Source organism: Prosopis cineraria, unplaced genomic scaffold (genome assembly GCF_029017545.1).
Source record: "Prosopis cineraria cultivar Desert tree isolate PC_DT_omini unplaced genomic scaffold, ASM2901754v1 PC5, whole genome shotgun sequence".
NCBI lineage: Eukaryota > Viridiplantae > Streptophyta > Magnoliopsida > Fabales > Fabaceae > Prosopis > Prosopis cineraria.
The window spans coordinates 35,867,031-35,887,118 of NW_026555336.1; the positions used below are offsets into that span (position 1 = coordinate 35,867,031).

General features: G+C 31.6%; 2 protein-coding genes and 1 long non-coding RNA gene across 6 annotated transcripts; all 3 read left to right on the top strand.

The window, feature by feature from the left end:
- Positions 1–4,158: 4,158 nt before the first annotated feature.
- Positions 4,159–11,861, top strand: LOC129311298 (homeobox protein knotted-1-like 6). 2 transcript variants are annotated; one of them, XM_054953513.1, is made up of 5 exons: positions 4,159–4,610; positions 5,025–5,144; positions 5,284–5,419; positions 10,514–10,752; positions 11,450–11,591. In XM_054953513.1, the coding sequence occupies exons 1-5, from the start codon at positions 4,308–4,310 to the stop codon at positions 11,450–11,452; spliced, it is 801 nt and encodes a 266-aa protein (XP_054809488.1). In that variant the 5' UTR covers positions 4,159–4,307; the 3' UTR covers positions 11,453–11,591. The 2 variants fall into 2 exon arrangements, with proteins under 2 accessions (XP_054809488.1, XP_054809487.1); XM_054953512.1 differs by having other exon boundaries at positions 4,163–4,610; positions 11,453–11,861.
- LOC129311299 (uncharacterized) lies at positions 5,426–9,326 on the top strand. The gene is made up of 3 exons (XR_008593274.1): positions 5,426–5,705; positions 6,227–6,288; positions 8,776–9,326. It is a non-coding gene; the product is annotated as an uncharacterized LOC129311299 (long non-coding RNA).
- A 4,933-nt stretch (positions 11,862–16,794) lies between the features above and the next one.
- LOC129310359 (2-phytyl-1,4-beta-naphthoquinone methyltransferase, chloroplastic-like) lies at positions 16,795–19,959 on the top strand. 3 transcript variants are annotated; one of them, XM_054952179.1, is made up of 7 exons: positions 16,795–16,953; positions 17,088–17,203; positions 18,093–18,226; positions 18,314–18,375; positions 18,627–18,726; positions 18,964–19,051; positions 19,523–19,959. In XM_054952179.1, exons 1-7 carry the CDS (start codon positions 16,816–16,818, stop codon positions 19,596–19,598), a joined length of 714 nt encoding a protein of 237 aa, XP_054808154.1. In that variant the 5' UTR covers positions 16,795–16,815; the 3' UTR covers positions 19,599–19,959. The 3 variants fall into 3 exon arrangements, with proteins under 3 accessions (XP_054808154.1, XP_054808155.1, XP_054808156.1); XM_054952180.1 differs by having other exon boundaries at positions 16,813–16,953; positions 17,071–17,203; XM_054952181.1 differs by having other exon boundaries at positions 16,817–16,991.
- The last annotated feature ends 129 nt before the right edge of the window (positions 19,960–20,088 follow it).

The following is a 20,088-nucleotide window of genomic DNA, read 5'->3' on the forward strand; positions in this document are numbered from 1 at the left end:
AAAGTAAATTCTTATAAATTTATGATTCGAGTTTATATTCTTATTATGAGTTTAATTAAACTTGTAATTTTAACAATACAATTCACGATGCTCTTATATTTTCAATTCTCAAATTTATTTATTTCTTTATTATCATCATTATTATTATTATTATTTGGGTGAAGTACAAGGAGTCAAATTTCTATCTTTATACATATAAACATTATGTTTTCTATTAATATCCTTTCCTTTATGAGCACACTAACAGGGGCATAAATAGAACACCAGGCGTGCGCGCACATATATATTGTAAGAAATTTGAAAGAATATTAATTTACATTAATGTTGCTATCAATCAGAAGCAAGAATGTTTCTCGTAAAAAATTTGAAAGAATATTATATATGTATACCGCTGGTAATAAATTAATACCACGCTCTATTTAATATAATGATTAACTAAATGCGAGGCCTCACTTAATTAGTAAAATAAGTCCTTTTTTAATCTGAAAGTAAAATGCTTCAAGCATAAAAATGATAAATTTATAGAGTTAACTCAAGAGTTTGATAATAAAGAGTACAACTCAATTGAACTCAAACAATTAGATAAAATTCAATTAAACTCGTGAGTTAACTTTTTAAATTTACCTTTTTACATATCTAACTTATAAAATCATACCAATTTATTCATAAATTTCTTGAGTGAGATATGTATATATTGCGTAAAACTTAATTTATATAAGCAGTAGGATCTGGGTCAATAAAAAAATTCAAGAAACAAAAAAATAATATTAATAAAAAAACAAAAAATACTAAGTTGCCCTCTTTTAAAATTTTCATATTAAATATAACAATATATGTAAATAGATTTAACTTTAATTATTTACATTTAAATATATTTAAATTAAATTATGTCATATTTTTATATTTTAATTATTTAATCATATACTTTTAAAACTTATTTATTAATAAAGATAAATTCTTATAAATTTATGATCTGCATTTATATTTTAAGTTTATATCTTTATCATAATTATAATTATAAATTTATTTGAATTCATGAATTTAACAATCAGCTCCATTGCTATTAATCAAAAACTGTACTTCCTATAGGGTTTATATATTTATTGAACATCATTTGATACTTCAACTTTATGTCAGAATTTCATTTTTTAAATATTATATACTATCTATTAACATTTAGGCGTGACATGACTCAAGGAATATTAAGCATAGAAAATGCATTTATGCTTTCATTGATGTACAATCTACCTTACGCATATAATCATTCATAGTACCTCATCTGTGAAAAGTTAGTTGCTTACGCCTAGTTCACATATTTGTTTAAATAAAATAAAATAAAATAATATTTTTTATATTATTATTTTAAAACAGTAATACATGAATATGATTTCAAATTATTAATTAATAAAAATATACATATTCTTTTTTGGGAAAAGAGAATCCAACGCCAAATGAACCTTTAAAAAACATGTGAGCGCGAGAGGAATAAAACATAAAAGCGTGGCTATTAATTGATTTATTCTAAAAGGAGGTACTACGAGATTACCGTCTCCTTTAGTTAATATCTTAATGATAAAAAAAAAAAAACGGCTTGGAATATTTCGAGAAAGGTTTTTATCGTATTAAAGATGTCCTACGGCCAGGATCTAAGATTTTTACGCAAATATATAAATCATGGGAAATTAAAAAAGAAAAAAAGAAAATAATCTTAGCTCATATCATAGGGCATGCCTTCTCCTTGTTGTCGCTCATTTCCTGTCCAATAATCTAATTTTCTGTATAGAAATTGTATTTCGCAGTAGTTATATTATCATCCCGTGCAAAAGCGAACAAGCTATTGGAAAAATATTAAAATTTCCTTTTTTTTTTCTATACACTGTTAACATTTACTTCCATCGAGCACAATAAAAATAAATTTAAGAGAAAATGATTTTATTTTATGATTTTTATTTCATTTAGTTTGATCACGCTAAAAGGATTAGAAACAATGAAATGAAATTACAGGGATTAAAAACAAAATACAATTAAAATACAAGGATATAGTTTGTATTTTGATTAAATATAAAGTAAAAGAAGAGTCTATATCATACATGCATGTGTTTGATTACTTTTTCCCTTTATAAATGTGATAATGCATGGGTACGTATTTGGAAATTCATTGGATATGCACAAAAATAATGTGAAAGAAGTTTTGTCTTTTTAAGTTATGAAATGAACTTTGCAAGTTACCAAACAGTTTCCCAACTTGAACAAGAGACTTGGAAATTTTAAGAAGAGATACAATATAAATTGCGTTTGCTGCATAGAAAATGTTTAGGGGAGAGAAAATATAATGTGAGGAAATTATCTGACTGTATTTGTTAAACGATGAAATGTCCTTTTGCATAGAGAGATTACTCATGCTCGGCTTTAGCTTCTCTGGTTAGCAGATTCTTTTTTGATTTACATGCATGTATATATCTCTATGCAAGACAGGGATAGAAAGTGATATATTTTTAAAATTTCAAATCTGAACCCAAACGTGAGGCTTATAGATTGATCTACAGATAATTTGTGGGTATACTCCTCTAAGGCATTTTTTAAAATATTAAATTTAAAAAATATAAAGTATTTTTATATTTTAATATGTAATTATTGTCTTATTTTAAAAAATATTTTTAATAAATAAATCACTTTATATTTATTATAAAGTGAAATACTCTATCTCTATTAAATAGGGGTATTTATAAAATGACAATATTAGTTTGAAGATGAAGTAATTTTTTTATTGAAAGGTAATATTCAATTAAAAATACTTTATATTTTTTATTGGAGGAGCATAAAATTACAGATCATACTCATTTGGTCATATTTATAAATTTTCAATATATTTTACTAAAATTAAGAAAAATTATAAAAACTTATTAATTCTATAAAGAAATTTAAAAACTTTTTAATTTTTCCTATATTAAATATATATATTTAATTAAAGAAAAAATTATACTTAAAATTTAATTATATGATTTATAAATAAAACAAAAAATATTTCTCTTTAAACCTTATATATAACAATGAAGGAGTGAAGTTGTAACACGCGTTGGTCCTAGCCTGATAAAGATTCATGACTGTTTAGCTACAAGATTTCATATTCAAACAAATTGGTGGGAATGGAAAAAAAAAAAAGAAACTTTGAAAAAGCTACCCCTAATTCTGAAATGTCACATAAAATTTTCTGGTTTGATCCCCACTTATCTGCTGTAATGAAAGGATCTTTTCCTTATTTGAAAAAAAAAAGACTCTAATGAAAACTCTATGTAGACCAACCAAATAAATTTAAAAGGATTCTCGTATTTAGCCAAAAATAAAAAAAATAAAAATAAAAACCAAGGATTCTCTGTTTGGGAATGGAGAATGATACTCCTTACCGCCGGTTCAGTCGCTGCTGGCTCTGTTCACTGATCTTCTTCCCAATCCCGAAGTCTTTGTATTCACTCCCCTCCATCCTCCCGAATTCCTCCTCGAAAAAATGATAACAGAAACCTTTATAAAATATATAAATATTAATTTAATTTTTAAAATATTGTAATTCTCTTAAAATTTTTTAAAACTCTTTAACCATCAATAAATTTATTTAAATTATTAAATTATTTTTATTAAAAATAAATAGTTCATAAATTTTATTTAAATATTTATAGTTTTTATTTTTATATTCATAATAATATAATAATAAATAAAAAATGAAGTTGTAAATTATTACATTATGATGAATGTAAAAAAATTATAAATATTTAAATAAAATTTATAAATTATTTGTTTTAAATAAAAATAATTTAATAATTTATGTAAACTCATTACTAGTAAAAAAGTGTCAAAAATTTTAAAAAATTATGATATTTTAAAAAATTAAATTATCATTTAAATATTTTAAAAAAATTTTATTGTTATTTTTCTTTTTTCTTTTTAAATATTTATTTAGTTCAACTTTCGTTTACTGCTTACTTAATTACTTCTTAATATTTAATATCTATATAAAATAGAGGATAAAGCAAAATATTTATAGAGACAATGTTCTGTAAAAAAAAAAAAAACATGGATTATGTTTTACTACTGCAGATAAGATAATTATAATTTGTATTTGTAAAATTATGGAATGGACAATCTCCTTTTTCAGCAGAAATCATGTAACAGTAAATGTGTGAGAGCGTGGCGAGCTGTTCGATTTATTGGAATTGGAAGTGGTTGTGTTTATCGGTATCTTCTTCTTCCAGAAGTTGCTTCTGCTACGCACAGACTTGGTGCTCGAGCTTTGTGTTCGACTTCGACCGGCGATGGAAGAAATCTACGGAGTGCCGATGTCGGCGGACTACTCCGACAAGGCCTTGATGACGCCGGAGAACCTCATATTCGCCACCGATTACCAGAGTTTTCTCCCGTCCTCCTCCGGCGGCTTCCATGATCGGAATCCGATGTTCGGATCTAACGACCTGCTTTCTGCCATTTCCGAAGCTGAGCCGCCGTCTGTCGCCCCTGAAATTCAACCTGAAGACAGTGCCTCCTCTCTCATCAAAGCCAAAATCGCTTCTCATCCTCACTACCCTCGTCTCCTCCATGCTTTCATCGACTGCCAGAAGGTGATTTCATAACCTCCTGCGCCTGAGATCATAAATAAGCACAGGAACAAGCCAAGTTACTGAGATTCACTATTTTTCCTTCATATCCAATTCTCAATATTGTACTTCATTTTGCTGATTTAACTTTTGAGTTTTTTCCCCCTTCAAGCTTTTCGAAACTTGTCAGCGTCATAACTTATTTACTTTTCTTTAGTCTTTTTTCAATTCTTGAGATTTTGAAGTCGTAGTCAAGGTAAGCAAGGACTTAACTATAGCAAGTTATAAACGAGGACTTTGGGTACTAGTTTCTGTGGAACCCTATGCAGTTTTAGCTCTTGAATTGTTGGATGGAATCGGTTCTTCAGAAGCCGTTTCAACATACCATCTATTATGACTCGTTGGGACGTTGTGAAACGTTTTTGGCATGTATGTCAGGTGGGAGCGCCTCCAGAAATCGCGTGCCTGTTAGACGAAATCCAGCGGGAAAACGATGTCTGTAAGCGAGAGGTTGTTTCCACGTGCTTCGGTGACGATCCCGAGCTCGACGAGTTCATGGTCCCCCCCTTCTTTCCTTCCTTCCTTTTATTAATTTTTTTGGTTTACTCTCTCTCATGTTCACGTCCACACCTTTACGTATAGCTCGACGAATTCATTGTGACTCTGGTTTTTCACTCAGTTTTGTCTGTGGTCACAGGAAACCTATTGCGACCTGCTGATGAAGTATAAGTCTGATCTTTCCCGGCCGTTTGACGAAGCAACTACTTTCCTCAACGAGATCGAAATCCAGCTCAGCCATCTCTGCTCTGGTGCTCCCGTTCCAACTCTTTCCGGTCAGTCTTTTCCTCCCCTGTGAACAACTCGATGTTCTTTGTTAGCTCTGTGCAGGCGTCGTCTTATGTTGCGTTATATCTGGAGAAACAAGCGAGGGACTATTTTGAAAATTGAAAGCTTTTGGAGATTTTTGGACGAGAAAGAACCCACCCGGAGCATTGACTATATGGTTGCTCTCTTTTTGAGGGCATAAATATTGCCCCCGCAGAATTATTAATCTAACTCGGTAGCAGCAAGCATATGGTTGCAATAACGGATGGCACAGTGATACAAACAACTTTAGAAGTAAGGAAAAAGAAATGAAAACCCTAAGAAGAATCATTTCGTTTTTCGCTCTAGCAAGCCATCTGCAGTTGATTTGTGACTTTTCCTTCCCGCTTTCACTGTTAGCCCGCGTTCCATGTATTTCTTTCTTTCGCCGTGGAAAGAAATATGGATTGCTTGGTCATTTGAGTCAACCGTATTTAAATCTCTTTCTTCTATGTATGAGTTTTTAATCAATTCGTCTTGTTTGATATGTTTCTACTTGTTTTCATTTCCTTTTTGTTCTGCCTTCTGCTGGCTGCTGAAATTGTTTTTTTAACAATCAAAATAAATTCCAGAATTTTGACGTCGCTGACACAGACGTCGTTTGATAACACTCTAAAAGCAACCTGCTCATGTATCGTTGGCGAAATTCTTTTAGGGGCCTTTTGCGTCTCAATTCTTCCATCCTTCAAATGTTTTTCCCCAGTTTCCTTTAGTTTTTTTTCTTTAGATGTTGTTCTCTTCTAGATATTGGCCTAAAATCTGATGGATTGAAGCAGCCAAGGCAGGCTAGCACCTTATCTGGCTTCATGCTCGTCAATAGGCAAGTTTCGTTTTGAAGGTGATTCTCTATGACTGTTGGTTTCTAAGTATTGTATGCTTGTAGTATATTCTTGTTAACCTTCATCTAAATGTTTGATTATGGAAATTGTTGGGAGTGTTTTTCAGTTTCATAGCATGTAAATAATAAATGGTAATTTTTATTTTGTTGTTTCCTAATTTTTAGGGACTCAATATTTTGAAGTCCTCGTTTTCCCATCTTATGCGGTCGTTTAGTAAGTAATAAACTAAAAAAAAAATTGTGAGCTGTTAAGTGATATTTCAAAGAAGATTCCAGAATTTATCTTGCTTTCATTTGGAGCTTTTTAAATTCTAAGTGTTGTGTGAAAGTCAAATGTCAAACTTGAAGTTTTAACATGAAAGAGAGTAATGGATGATCAGGATTGTATGGCTATGGAAGAATGCAGAAGAAATTTGTATAATGTAGGTAAATTGATGTTGAACATTTATATGACTCCTTATGGTAACTCTTCAACTCACCCGTTTTGGATTAGATGAACACAATCAGATCTGACAGTAATGTCTTATATGATATGGATTCCCTTCCATACTTTACTAGTTTTAGAGTTCCAATAGGGCATAAGTGATGCTGGCTGTTGCGATATAAAATGCCCATTGGAAATTGTACTTTAAAGGGGTTGATATAGCCTGTCTGCACCTAAAGTATTGTTAACTTATTTTCGGGATAAATTGATACTAGTTAATAACATCTGTAGTTCGGTTTTCCTGATTAGGTTCTTTATGCTCAAGTGTTGAGATAATTAAATTGTACTTGCGGTTAATGAATTGCTCATTTTAGTTCTCTCTCCCTCTAACAAATCATTGCCCCTCTGCATATCAACTAGATGTGTTGTAATATGCTTTTTTGTTGTCGAATGCCTTATATTTTTTATTTGGAAGTACAGATTACCTTTCAGTGTCGATGTTTACATTTTTAAGAAATAACTAATAATATCGTTTATTTGGAAGTACAGATTGCCTTTTCAGTGATGTTTTAATTTTTAAATGGCCTTTGTATTTCATGCTTTGATGGATTCTCCTTAAATCTGTCTTGTAAACCTACACATTCCTTAAGCGCGTGCTTGAGAAACAATATAGTGGGCACATGATGTTTGATTTTCGTTCTTATCCCTTCGATGTTCACCATACTTTTCTTTGAATTTTTCGTTTGTTTTTACCTGTCATGCGACCAACCACATGCATTGCAGGCCTTGATTGGATATTGTATTTGTAATTAACTAGCATATTTCCGCTACTTGACTGGGTATTTAATTAAACTTCCTATATGTTTTAAATCATTTTTTTTCTTCGCTTCCACCTACGTCTAAATAATACTGATATGCAGGGGGCTTGAATTTTGTGTAATATGCTGCTTTTTGATCAACGGATTTGGGCTTGTGTTTTTGTGATCGAGTTTTGATGTAATCTGTGGCTTTCTAGCTGAAAACATTAGTGCTTGAAGTGTTGCAATGATTTCGCTACACAGGATCGGATGACAATGCTTAATGTTAGCTTGCTTGATTTTTAATTTGAATAAGAAAAGTGAAAATAGTAAATTTTTCTCGAGTATTCTATATCGGGACCGAGATGTTGTTTATTCTGATATGGACCCATCCACGCACTGACATATTGAAAGCGAAGATATAGTAGCTTTTGCTTTCCAGTTTGCACTTCCTGGCTGACCATTTAATTTGATGAGGATAATTTTTTATCTGAATTAATTTTTGTTGTCATATCATTGATTATTAATTGACGGTGTTTAGCCTGTTTAGGTTAATTAGAAATAAATCATATGGTTGGATGCTTGGACTTGAAGTCCAATTTGTTCATGGGAATGCTTTTTTTTCCCCCTGGATTTATTTTGCTAGAAATGCATTCAACATTGTTAAAAGCTTAAAAGAGAATGCATGGGTTGGGTTTTAATTATTGGTTTTCTTTCCTTCAGGAGGGTATGAAAATAAAATCGTTGCTGTATCCGTCTCTGGTTTATTTATGAGAGAGAGAGAGAGAGAGGAAGTATTTATTTTGGTTCTGTATGTAGAACATCTCAAGGATTATCATGTTTATTTATTTTGGTTCTGTGTATATGCTTCTCTGATTTACTTGTTAGAAATGCATTCAGCATTGTTAAAAGCTTAAAAGAGAATGCATGGGTTGGGTTTTAATTATTGGTTTTCTTTCCTTCTGGAGGGTATGAAAATAAAATCATTGCAGTATACTTCTCTGGTTTATTTATATCAGAGAGAGTATTTCTGTATATAGAACACCTCAGGGTTATCAAAGTTTTTTTTTTTTTTAACCTTCATTAAAGTTGAAAAAGTTATTAAATGTTAAAGTATTATATTTTTAAAATATATATTTAATAAAGGTGAAGTTATGATTTATTTATTTTTAGTTTTGATGAAAATGTAAAAGTCTATTATTATTATTATTACCAAAATAAATAGAATGAGAGAGAGTAATATTATAATCATGTTTCTTTTCCAAGGCTGGAATTTAGGATATGGCAGCGAGCATGAAGTGATGGAAGCTGGAATTTGGGAAGAAGAGAAACTCACGAGAAACATTATGTGGGGGCGATGCAGATGGATATGGAATAATAAATGATTAAATATATTGTTGGCATGTAGGAAATCCCGAGCAGAGCGGGTGGCTTCTGATCCATGTTTTAGTTATTTTCATAATTACTACTTTAACATTCACATGCCCTGTTGTTTTCACAGCTTTTGCTGTAGTTGAGATAATCTCTCTCCGCCATCCCCTTCTTACTTCTTAGCTGAGCGCCTGTCGTACCTGTCCTTTTCTGTCCAACCCTCCCTCTCAAGTTCTCAAATATTTTATTTTATTTTATTTTATTTTATGAAAAAGGGGAGAAACCAGCGGTCTTAATTGATTTCATTGTCACAGTAAGAGAGATCTAATCATTTGTGATTACTTGTATTATTGTTTTTGTCCATTATCTCTCATTCCATTTCTACTCTTACTATATGTTGTTGAGTAATGTGTAAGTTAATCAAAAGCAACTTTTTATTTTGTTTTTGAGTTAGCTTCTGCTTCTCTCAGTTCTCTCAGGTCAGGAGCACGAAGATTGAGCTCAAGCTTTTTAAGCATTGGGTGTCCAATATTTATACGGATGGCTGTAACATAGATTAGTATATTGGATCGTCTCCTTACTCTATACTTTCCCACTGCCTCTGACCTGACCAATGACAATCGACGCAACTGGCCACTGACACTGATCTGTTTCTCTTTTTCTTTCTTTTCCAACACAGCTCTCCTCTTTTCGGTGTACCCCCCTCATGTGGGGGTCAAATCCTTGTCGGACATAGTGGGTGTCAGACGCAACCCTCTGTGTCCGTTTGTGGGCCTCTTATTCAGTCCTCTATCCCCCTTTTGGGCCCTTCTTAGGGTTAATCGGCCCAGAAGCGGATTATGTGATCTATTTTTCGTCATTTTCTGCTTTACAGAAGGGCTACTTGACTTTATGTTCTATTTAATTGGAGAGAGAACATGTGAGGAGAGAAATCATGAGAGAAAATACATTTTCTCCTGTTTGGATGAAGAAGAAAAAGTGAGGAAAGAAAAGTTGGGAAGAAAATGAAGTGTTCACACACTTTCCTAGCAATTTTTCTTTTCAAAAGTAGAGAAATTTTAAGAATAAATTTTTATTTTTATTACCTACTTTTTTTTATTTTCATTATCTACCCTCTCCTCTCTCTTTTTTGCCCGGCTTAACCACATTAATTATTTACAAACAATTAAGTTTTTAACTAGATGAAAATTTGTGTCTTTAACTTTTTAGAACTAATTTAATTTTAATAACTAATTTTAATATAATTTGATTTGATGTTGATTTTAATAATACTAATTTGATTTTAAGAAATAGAAGCTGAATTTGCATCTTTAGCTTTCTACATTTTTTTAAACAACTAATTTAATTGTAAATTAATTTGATTATGTTAATTTTAATATAATTTATTTTTTCAATTTATTTTTACAAAGACAATTACATTAGATATGATATATACTTATATTAGGGAATTATAGTTATTAAGATATTTATTCTTCTTCTTTCCTCCTTATTTGTTCCTATCGATCGCACGAGTGATAACATTTTCTTTTCAATAGTTCTCTCTCTCTCTTTTCTTTCGTCTCATTTCTTCTCATCTGAGCATCCAAGCAGGGGGTTAGAGTTGATCATTATTATTGGCCGTTCTTGGGTGCAGATGAAGGAGGCGTGTCTTCAGAGGAAGATGTAAGTGTAGGAGATAGGGATGCACGAGACGGTCGATTGCGGGGGGAAGACCGGGAGCTGAAGGACAGGCTTTTAAACAAGTTTGGTAGCCGTATTAGCAGTTTGAAATTAGAGTTCTCGAAGAAGAAGAAGAAGGGCAAGCTCCCTAAAGAGGCTAGGCAAACGCTTCTTGACTGGTGGAATGTTCACTATAAATGGCCTTACCCTACGGTAATTCCTCCTTTCGACCTTTCCTGCTTCTTTTTACTTTATTTACTGTAACTTTTTGCAAGAAGTTGCGCGATGAGTTTTTTTAAATAACCTTTTCTCTGTTGTGTTTCTTTAAAAAAAAAATAAAGAATACAATAATTGATATCTTTAAACTTTTATCAAATTCTAATCCTTTTGTGATTTGATAAAACTGCCGCCTGATTTTACCGCGCTGTAGATTATTTTCATTCATTCATACATGAAAATAGATAAATAGAAAGAAGAGAACATGCGTGTAAATATATTTGTACGGAAACACGAACTTGTTTTGATTAAATAAAGCAAGAAGTTATTTGTTCATAAATTAGAATTAATATGTCTTAATGCCAGTTGTGGCCGAGTCCTACTCAATTTAAGGTTTACATGGGCTAACGTATACGCTTGAATTTAACTATGTGAACCCAGTTGTGTTTGGTTGTTCTTTAGGACTTTATGTGGGCCTTCTGAATGGCCAAAGGTAATGTGGGCTTCTTTATTTGAATTATAAGCCTTGTTATGACTTTTTTATAAATTTGTATCAATTATGGATGATGATAAGGTATTTATGCTAATGAGGCAGAAAATATGATGAAATCAGTAAGTTAGTAAGAATAAGAGTGGTAGAATAGATATTGAATGTTTGGTAAGTAAAATGAAAATAATGTGGTGGTGGTGGTAGTAGGAAGCTGATAAGATAGCACTGGCAAAGACGACGGGGCTGGATCAGAAGCAAATAAACAATTGGTTTATTAATCAAAGGAAGCGTCATTGGAGACCTTCGGAGAACCTGCAGTTCTCTGTCACGGATACTCTAACCGGAGGATTCTACTCGGATCATGTATGAAGCCCTGGTACGTGTACATTGACGTTGTATTCTTCTTCTTAATTCCTCATATTGGTGGCTTCCATTACCCTCTGTAAATTGTAAAATGCACCAGCATTGAACCACTTACATTTCTCCTCAAGAATGGGAAATGCATTATTATAATTTGCTTCCTCTGTAATTTTTTTAAATGAAAAATAACCTCAGACAATGTTGCTTATGCCTTTTCAATTTTAACCTGATAGCCCCGCGGGCCAAAGTGTATGTACATTGTATATTTTTGAAAATGAAGGAGGTTTTCACACAGATTCTGCGCTTCATGTAATACACTTTATCCCTGCTGCTATCGACCAAAAGTGGAGATGGATGAATTCTAGAATTAGCCGTCTTCATAGAAGTTATTTAACAGTACTTTTGGGGGGGGGGAAATGACTTTCCATGGCTGTGTTTTATGATTTATTTTACACGAAATCAGAGAAGCTTTCATTTCAGTTCAGCCCGCAAGAATTCCCGTCTAAATGAATTTATTTTTATACCACCTTGTTGGAGAATATCCACCAGCAGAGACAGAGACCAAGAAGCAGATATCTTGGCTAGATATTCTTGAAAAATTTAGACACGCGCACACATATCGGCTGTTGCCTCTGCCAACAAGAGGCCTCGGATGACGCTAGTATATGTTGAATTAATTTTTAGCAAATTGGTGCACGGGAAATTTTATCCTTGGTTTGGCAGGAATGAACAGTTCGGCCAAAAAAGAAAATGAGGAAACTAGATTGATTGTGATTTAAGAAAAAAACTGAAATATCTTGGGATGAAATTAAACTTTTTAAGTTATTCTTAATCATCAATAATTCACTTTTCTAACTTGGTGTCAAGGCGTGAATAATTTAATATAAATAATGTTACAAAATTATTTCATCTGATCTCCTTTGGTGCTCTCATTTTTTACTCCTCCTTTTGCTTTTTAAAATTGGAAAACCATATTTATGATTAATTTAAATATATTATTTTTGTAATAATTATTAAATAGTAATTAAGCAAAATCAATTATTCTTCCTGTAAACACTCCCAATAATGTAACATTTCATTCTATTTCAATCCTTTCTGGCTCATTAATGATTATTTTGTTTCGTTTTAGTGTCAATTTAAATTTTAATTGGGTATAATAGATTATAAAAATAATTAATTAAATAATAAATTTTAATTATAATTAATTAATTTGTTTGAATTTTTTTTTAAAATTGATTTTAAGATATTTGAATAATTTATTTAAAATTACTTTTAATTGTGTAAATTATTATAAAAGATATTGCATTTTAAAATTAAATTATTAATAAATTTATATTTAATATTATTAAAGTTGTTACATTTTATTTAAAGAGTAAAATATGTTATTGGTTTTGTTTTTATTAGATTTTGGGTTTTTTTGACAATTTTTTCTGGGTTTTTTTTTTTGTAATTTTTTTTTAACATTTTTTGATGGATCATCTGAAGAAGCTTCAATAGTCAGCTTTTGAGAAAAATTGATTTTAACCAACGAAACCAATTACATGATTTTCATATGTTTGAATATATTTTTGGTTAATTGATTTTTTCAGTAAAATAATCGGTTTTTTGGTCTAACCAACAGGCGCCTATTTATAATCTTCGACATTTCAGTCTATACATTATTTATGTTGATACAAATTTAAAATATTTGACTAATTCTTTTGTTTTAGAATTTGTTTCCTTCATATTGTATAGATGACTTATTTTGTTTTAGATTTTGCTACCTGCACAAACACACATTAATATAAAATTAAGAATGCAAAACAACTTCCTGTTTCAATTTTACACAAAATTATTTTAGAATTTGTTGCCATGTGTAAATTAAAATTAAAAATATAAAAAATAATTTGTACTACAAGATATGTAAACCACATGCAAATTAAATTTTCAACTTGTTTTATTTTTAAATCTCTCATCGTCGCGCAATTTCAAAAAAGAAATTACACTTTTTTTCATACAAGAGTAAGTTTTAAATCCTCTTTAGTTAAATAAAATAAAATTACACCACGTGTAATTAAGAAATATGAGATATTTGTCCTAATTATAAGATAAAAATAAATAACAATTTATTTATTTCTTTGGTTTTAGTTATAGGATAGAAATAAAGTATTTATTTTGGTTCTATATATAGAGCATTTCAATAATTAATGTCTCTACGTTTATATTTTTGTCTCCATTAAATGTTAGAGTATTTTATTTTTGAAGCATAGATAGTTAATATGGATAAAATTAATTTTTTAAAATTTTGAGATAAAATTAATAATATTTAAAGTTTTTTTAATTTTGGTAAAAATGCTAAAAGTGATATATAAATAATTTAAATAGCATATTTTATTTTAAAATTGGTGACATCTCTGCAATTAAAATTTTTAAAAATATAGTTGACTATAAATTTTATTGCATTCATATTTATATTATTCCCTTTTTCTTTTTATTTGTTAATATAATTGTCTTTTTAGTCAAAAAATATTTATATTATTTCAAAATTTATTACCTTAATGCATATTTAAATAAAAAAATATTTTTTATAAATATTATATTTTTTTTTTTAAAAATAACTTTTTAGGCTGTATTAAGTATGGTCCCAATCCTCCAATCAAAGCCGGAACACACAAATGGCTATGGCCATTATGGACTGAGGCGTTAATTCGAGAACATGGGACCCACACAAATTAATAACACTAAACATGACTTGGCCATTACAGACTGAGGCCTTTGCAATTTGAGGGCATTCTTTGGTCATTTAATGAAGTTGTAATTAAAAAGGTCAAAAAAAAGGAAAAAGGGATATTCTCTTTTTTTTTAAAAAAATTATTTAATTTTTGTAGTTTTGAATTTTGACTCAATTGTAATTTATCCTTAAATTTTAACTCATTATAACTCAATTTTTAAAGTTTTGACTCGATTATAATTCAATGTTTAAATTTTAACTGTTGTAACTCAAATTTTATATTTTCAACCACTTAAGTATTAGTTTTTATATTTTAAAAAATAAAATTATAAGGATTATAATTATGTTAAAATAAAGCTTCTTTTTTTTTTTAAAGATTCCAAAGGACTAGATAATGACCCCAAAAATTGTAGTCCAAGGAGAAAACTCATAATATCTTGTTGTTTTGATTCCAAAAAAAAAAAAATCAACCATGTTTATTCAATTGCCAGAACAAAGTCCAATCTTCAATAGGAATTAACATTTTTCAAACATTTCGAGCAATTTTACAATCCCTTAAAATGTGTAAAAATATCTTCCACTTCAAATATAAATGTATCACAAATCATTGAAGAACTAAAAATTTTGTTCTGTCATTGAGTGATCATAATCCTCTCGTGTAAAGCCATCCACGTGAAAACTTGAATTCTCTATAGCCCCTTTAATTTCCACACCATATTCCAAATTTAATGTTGAGCTCCCATAGGAGCACTTTGAAAGACATTATACATGGGAGACACTGTAAACTATCCATTAGCTTGAAGCATCCATTTAAAAGTATCATTCTCATCATCTCTCAAAGGAGGAAGAGGACCTTTGATTAAAAGAATATCCTACTAGGGTAGAAAATCCATTGATCTATGCATCCTCCAGCTATCATTTCCATTCATCATGTTGCTCGCAATACAATTGGCAAGCTTCTTTGCAATTAGAGTAGCACATCTCTTGATAAGCGGCTTACCATTGTCCAGCCACCTATCTTTCCAAAATAAAGTACTAGTACCATCATGAGCAATCTTTGCCACAATTTTGGGCCAAAGTTCAACCAAGCTCTTCCACAAAAAAAAATTATTTCATTTCGCAATCGCACACTTAGTAAGATCCTTAGCCCTCACATATTTACTAGTAACTATCCTACTACAAAGGCCATTTGGCTTAAAAATAATATTCCAAGCCACTTTATTATGTAATGCATTATCCATTATAGCCATGTCTCTAAATCCATACCCTCCCCTACCCTTGGGTTCACATAATGTTTTCTAACTAATGGCATGAACACTCCATTGCTCCAAAAAAACCTCCTCTAGATCTTCTCAATCTCATTACAGACAGAAGTTGAGACCTTTCTATGCTGCATGTGGGTAGTAAGGAATTTGAAAAGTCATTGATTGAGCCAATGTTAACCTTTTTGCAGTTGAAAGGGTTTGTGCCTTCCATCCACTAAGTTTTTTTTTTTGGTACTTTCTTGACCAAAAACTTGAAACTTTGCTTTCTAAATATTAAAAGTTTAAAATATTTTCAATCATTATAATTTTATTTTTTAAAATATAGAGACTAATATTTAAGTGGTTGAAATTATAGAGATTAAATTACAAAAGGTAAACTTTAAAAATTAAGTTACAATGAAGTTAAAACTATAAAAATTAAATTATAATGGATTAAAGTTTAGGGGCTCAGCTACTGCAGAGTCAAAATTATAGAAATCAAGTGATTAATTTTTTCAATTTAAAACAATTTTCAAGTGGATCATAACTACAATTCCTTGCTTCATTTTACTATCGCGTTCTGAAATTCATATGTTGATTTAATAAATAAATTTTTAATCTCAAAAAATAATAAAAAAATATCACTTCTTCCGTTCTAAATTATGAGACACATTTAAATAAAATTTTACATATTAATAACCCTCATTAAATGCACTAAACAACCTTATTTTTTAAAATAAAAATATAAACTTTTAAAATTATCTTTCATTTAATAACCTTAAATCCATACTTAATTAGTATTAAATAGAGAGGGAGAAAAGATAATATTGGAATAAGCCTATTAATGAAACCTTAAACTTGTAAAAATGTCTTATATTTTGAAATGATAAATTTCTCTTAAAAGTATTTTATAATTTAAGATGGAGGGAGTATTAAAATTAGGATAATTAAATAAAAAAATTATGCCTTACTCCTGAAAAGTGAAAAGTACTTCAATTAAGGTAAAACTGGCCCTGAAGACTAAGGCTTAAATATTTGGACATAAGTCCGAAATGTTAAGCTTGCAAGAGATGATGATTCTGGAAGAAATATCCAAGTGTCCATCTCTCTATTTACCCAAAAAAAAAAAAAAAAGTGTCCATCTCTTTTCTCCGCTTGCAAGCCTTTGGCCGTTGTCACCAATTTTCTCAACTATTAATCATAATTCCCCAAAGTGGGTTGTAGCCTTGTGGGTTTTGGACTTTAGGTAGTCAGAAATGGCATGCTTGCACGTCACTCTTGCTCCGTTCTCGTCATCCCGGTCCCCTGCCTCGCCCACTTTACGATGCACCCCAGTTCGGTGTGCCACTGAACGGCAGGCCTTGTTTAATCGCATTGCTGCGGTCTATGACTACGTACGCCCGCTCCTCCTCCTCCTTCTTTTGTTTCTGCTGTGTGTCTCTACTCTCTACCCTCTTTTATTTTTATTAGTTTTCTTTTTATGCTTTTTTCTTCTTTGGCCGTTTCTTTAGCTCAATGGTTTGTTCAGCCTGGGTCAGCATCGGATTTGGAAGCGAATGGTAGTGTCATGAAGTGGGTATGCAGTTTCTCGAACGCATTTTCCTTCAGCCGTTTGGAGTTCCTTTTTCCCTCTTCCTTGATGCGGTATTTGTCTCAACTTTGAAACAGAGCCAAAATGGGAGACCGTGTATTGGATGTGTGCTGTGGGAGTGGGGATTTAACGTTTCCATTGTCTGACAAAGTTGGGTCCAAGGGGGAGGTTGCTTTCTTTTCTTGTTTCCCTTTATCATTTCATGCTCGCTTTCTTGTTTTGTTTAATTAAGAATATGTGAATGTCCTGTGCATCATCTTAAGAAATGATTGCCTTGGTTTCTGTTCGGGAGTTGGGTCGTTGAACTGACTATTGAGTTGTATGGAGACATGAACCTAGATGGTTCATCGTCGCCACACTGTTCATCCGAAGTTGCTTACGCGGTTCCCTTTCTTTGGACGGTTTTTTTTTTATGTTTAATAATATAATTTTTTGCCTTTGAAATAATGTTTAGGTTTGTGGAAGTTGATGGGTGCAGAATTTTACGTTCTTGCAAGATTAACTTGCTGATTTGTATGAACATTGAAGCCTCTCTCTCTCTCTCACACGCACACACACTCTTATGAGTAGAGTAACACTAAATTTTCTGGAAATTTTAAGGTGTTTTAATTTGATCGGTGCCTTTTGGGGTCATGGAATCTGTAGGACTGTAGGTGATTGGTCTTGACTTCTCAAAGAAGCAACTGTTTATTGCTTCATCTCGGCTGAACTTGCTTTCAAAGAACTTCAGTAATATGGAGTGAGCATCGGTAATCCTAGCAGTACAGAAATATTAGATGATAATAATAAGCCTGGAGCATATTATTGATTCATTGGCTACAACGAGTCCTCACAAATTTTGCATGCTGCTCTTCGTTAAGCTGCAAAATTATGTTGTAAAGTTGCAATAAAATACTGCATGTAACCAAAATGTTAAGACGGTGACCATTCATTGCTTGGCAGATGGGTTGAAGGTGATGCTCTTGAGTTGCCATTTAGTGATGGTTCATTCGATGCTATAACTATGGTTTATGGTCTACGAAATGTGGTTGATAGGCGCAAGGCCATGCAAGAAATATTACGAGTCCTTAAAGCTGGTAACTTTTGTCTCTCAACTCCATCAATTTTATAATTGGTGATCTCTTAAACTCGGCATCCTCTTCTGCTTTCTTTTGTTATTCCAGGCTCCAGAGTTTCTATCCTTGACTTTAATAAGAGCAATCAATATCTGACTGCTTCAGCTATGGTATGGTAGGCATGATTTTTATGGGTTATTGCTTCACAATATTTATCTATTCGTTAGATGATGGGCTATTGATCATTAATCTGGTTACAAGTGTTATTTTACAGCATGGAACTCTGGTTGGAATTATCTCTACCCTTAGGATAAATAAGTGCAAGACAGAGATATTTGTTTCAATTTTTTAGTCACGCGTTGCTTAAGTTTAAATAAAACCTTTGAGCATCCAAATGTATGGGTTGAAATTATTCTGCTAGGAATGGATGATTGAGAACGTTGTTGTCCCAGTGGCCTTGGGTTATGGCCTCTCTGAAGAGTATAGATATCTAAAAAGCTCAATCAAAGAGTTTGCAACAGGTTTGTTTTCAATCTATGCTCATCATGGCTTTTCCTCTGCCTTCAATGTAGTTGAAGTGCGTAAACAGACTTTATTGAACAATCAAACAGACTATACTCTTAGAAGGAAAAATCACAATTCTACCAACCCTACCTAGTTCATAATCGCAGTTAATAGAAGGAAAAATCAAACATTTGTGAGCATTAGATGGTATGTCATATTGATTGTATAATTAACAAAACCCTCCATTGATGCAGGGAAGGAATTGGAGGAACTGGCTTTAGAAGTTGGTTTTTCTACTGCACGACATTATGAGATAAATGGAGAGGCTTTATGGGCTGCCAGGCAATGCACCGAAATAAATAATCCTTTTCCTTCATGTTTTGTCACTCAATAAGTTATTCCAAAGTTGTTAAATTGCAAAGCTGCGGTATTAATTTCAGCATGTCATCAATAAACTAATCACGGCGTGCTCTTCATTCTAAAATTTTCATGGATCGTGCTTATAATGCTTGATCAACTTGTTTTACTCAACAGTTAAAATTGCAAAACCACAGTAGCTTCCGTTTTTTTCTTTTTTCCTTTCTTTTTTCATTGAAAGCTGATCTTTGTAACCAACAGAAGCTCCATTCAGATGTTGCAAAGGATCAATTGATTATTGATGCAAAATTCTATGCGGAGTAGTTCATGATTCAGTTTATACACTATTTATTTCCCACAACTCTATTAGGATGGCTCAAAGCTTAGCTATACTCCCCATGCATCCATATATGTAACATCATCAAATTTCAGTTAATAGACTTCCAACATATGCAGGTTTGAGCCGAGCCGAGCCGAGCCGAGCATAGCCGAGCCATCTTCCATTACAAGTGAAGCCAGTCTGCAGGATTGATGTATGCAAGTGATTTTTCTCTCCATTCTCTTGGTCACCTGGGATTAATTGAGCTGTGGGACATGGTAGTGATTGAATCTGCTGCATTTAGATCTTGGACTTCCATTGTGCTTTCATACAGAAGTCCAATGTGCATGGCCAAGTCCAACTCAATGTAAGGTTGGGCCTAACGTAAAGGCTTCAATTTAATGTGGCCACACCAATTCCGTGGTGGTCTAGTAAATTATTGAAAAATGACTGCCAATAATTTTATTCTTACCTAGCGAAGCTATCTGATATTCAATTCCTTCTCCACTAAGATCACTCATTTCAGTACAGCGCGTTTGTCACTCCGAAATGAAAAATTATTTTTATTGATTTATATGCTTTATTCTAATTAGGGTTATTCTCTTGTTTAAAACACATAAACAATCCAATCTTATTATGGTTTAATTTAATTGTTTATCATTCATTTATCGCAAAAAATAATAAATAAACTGAGAAAAGTACT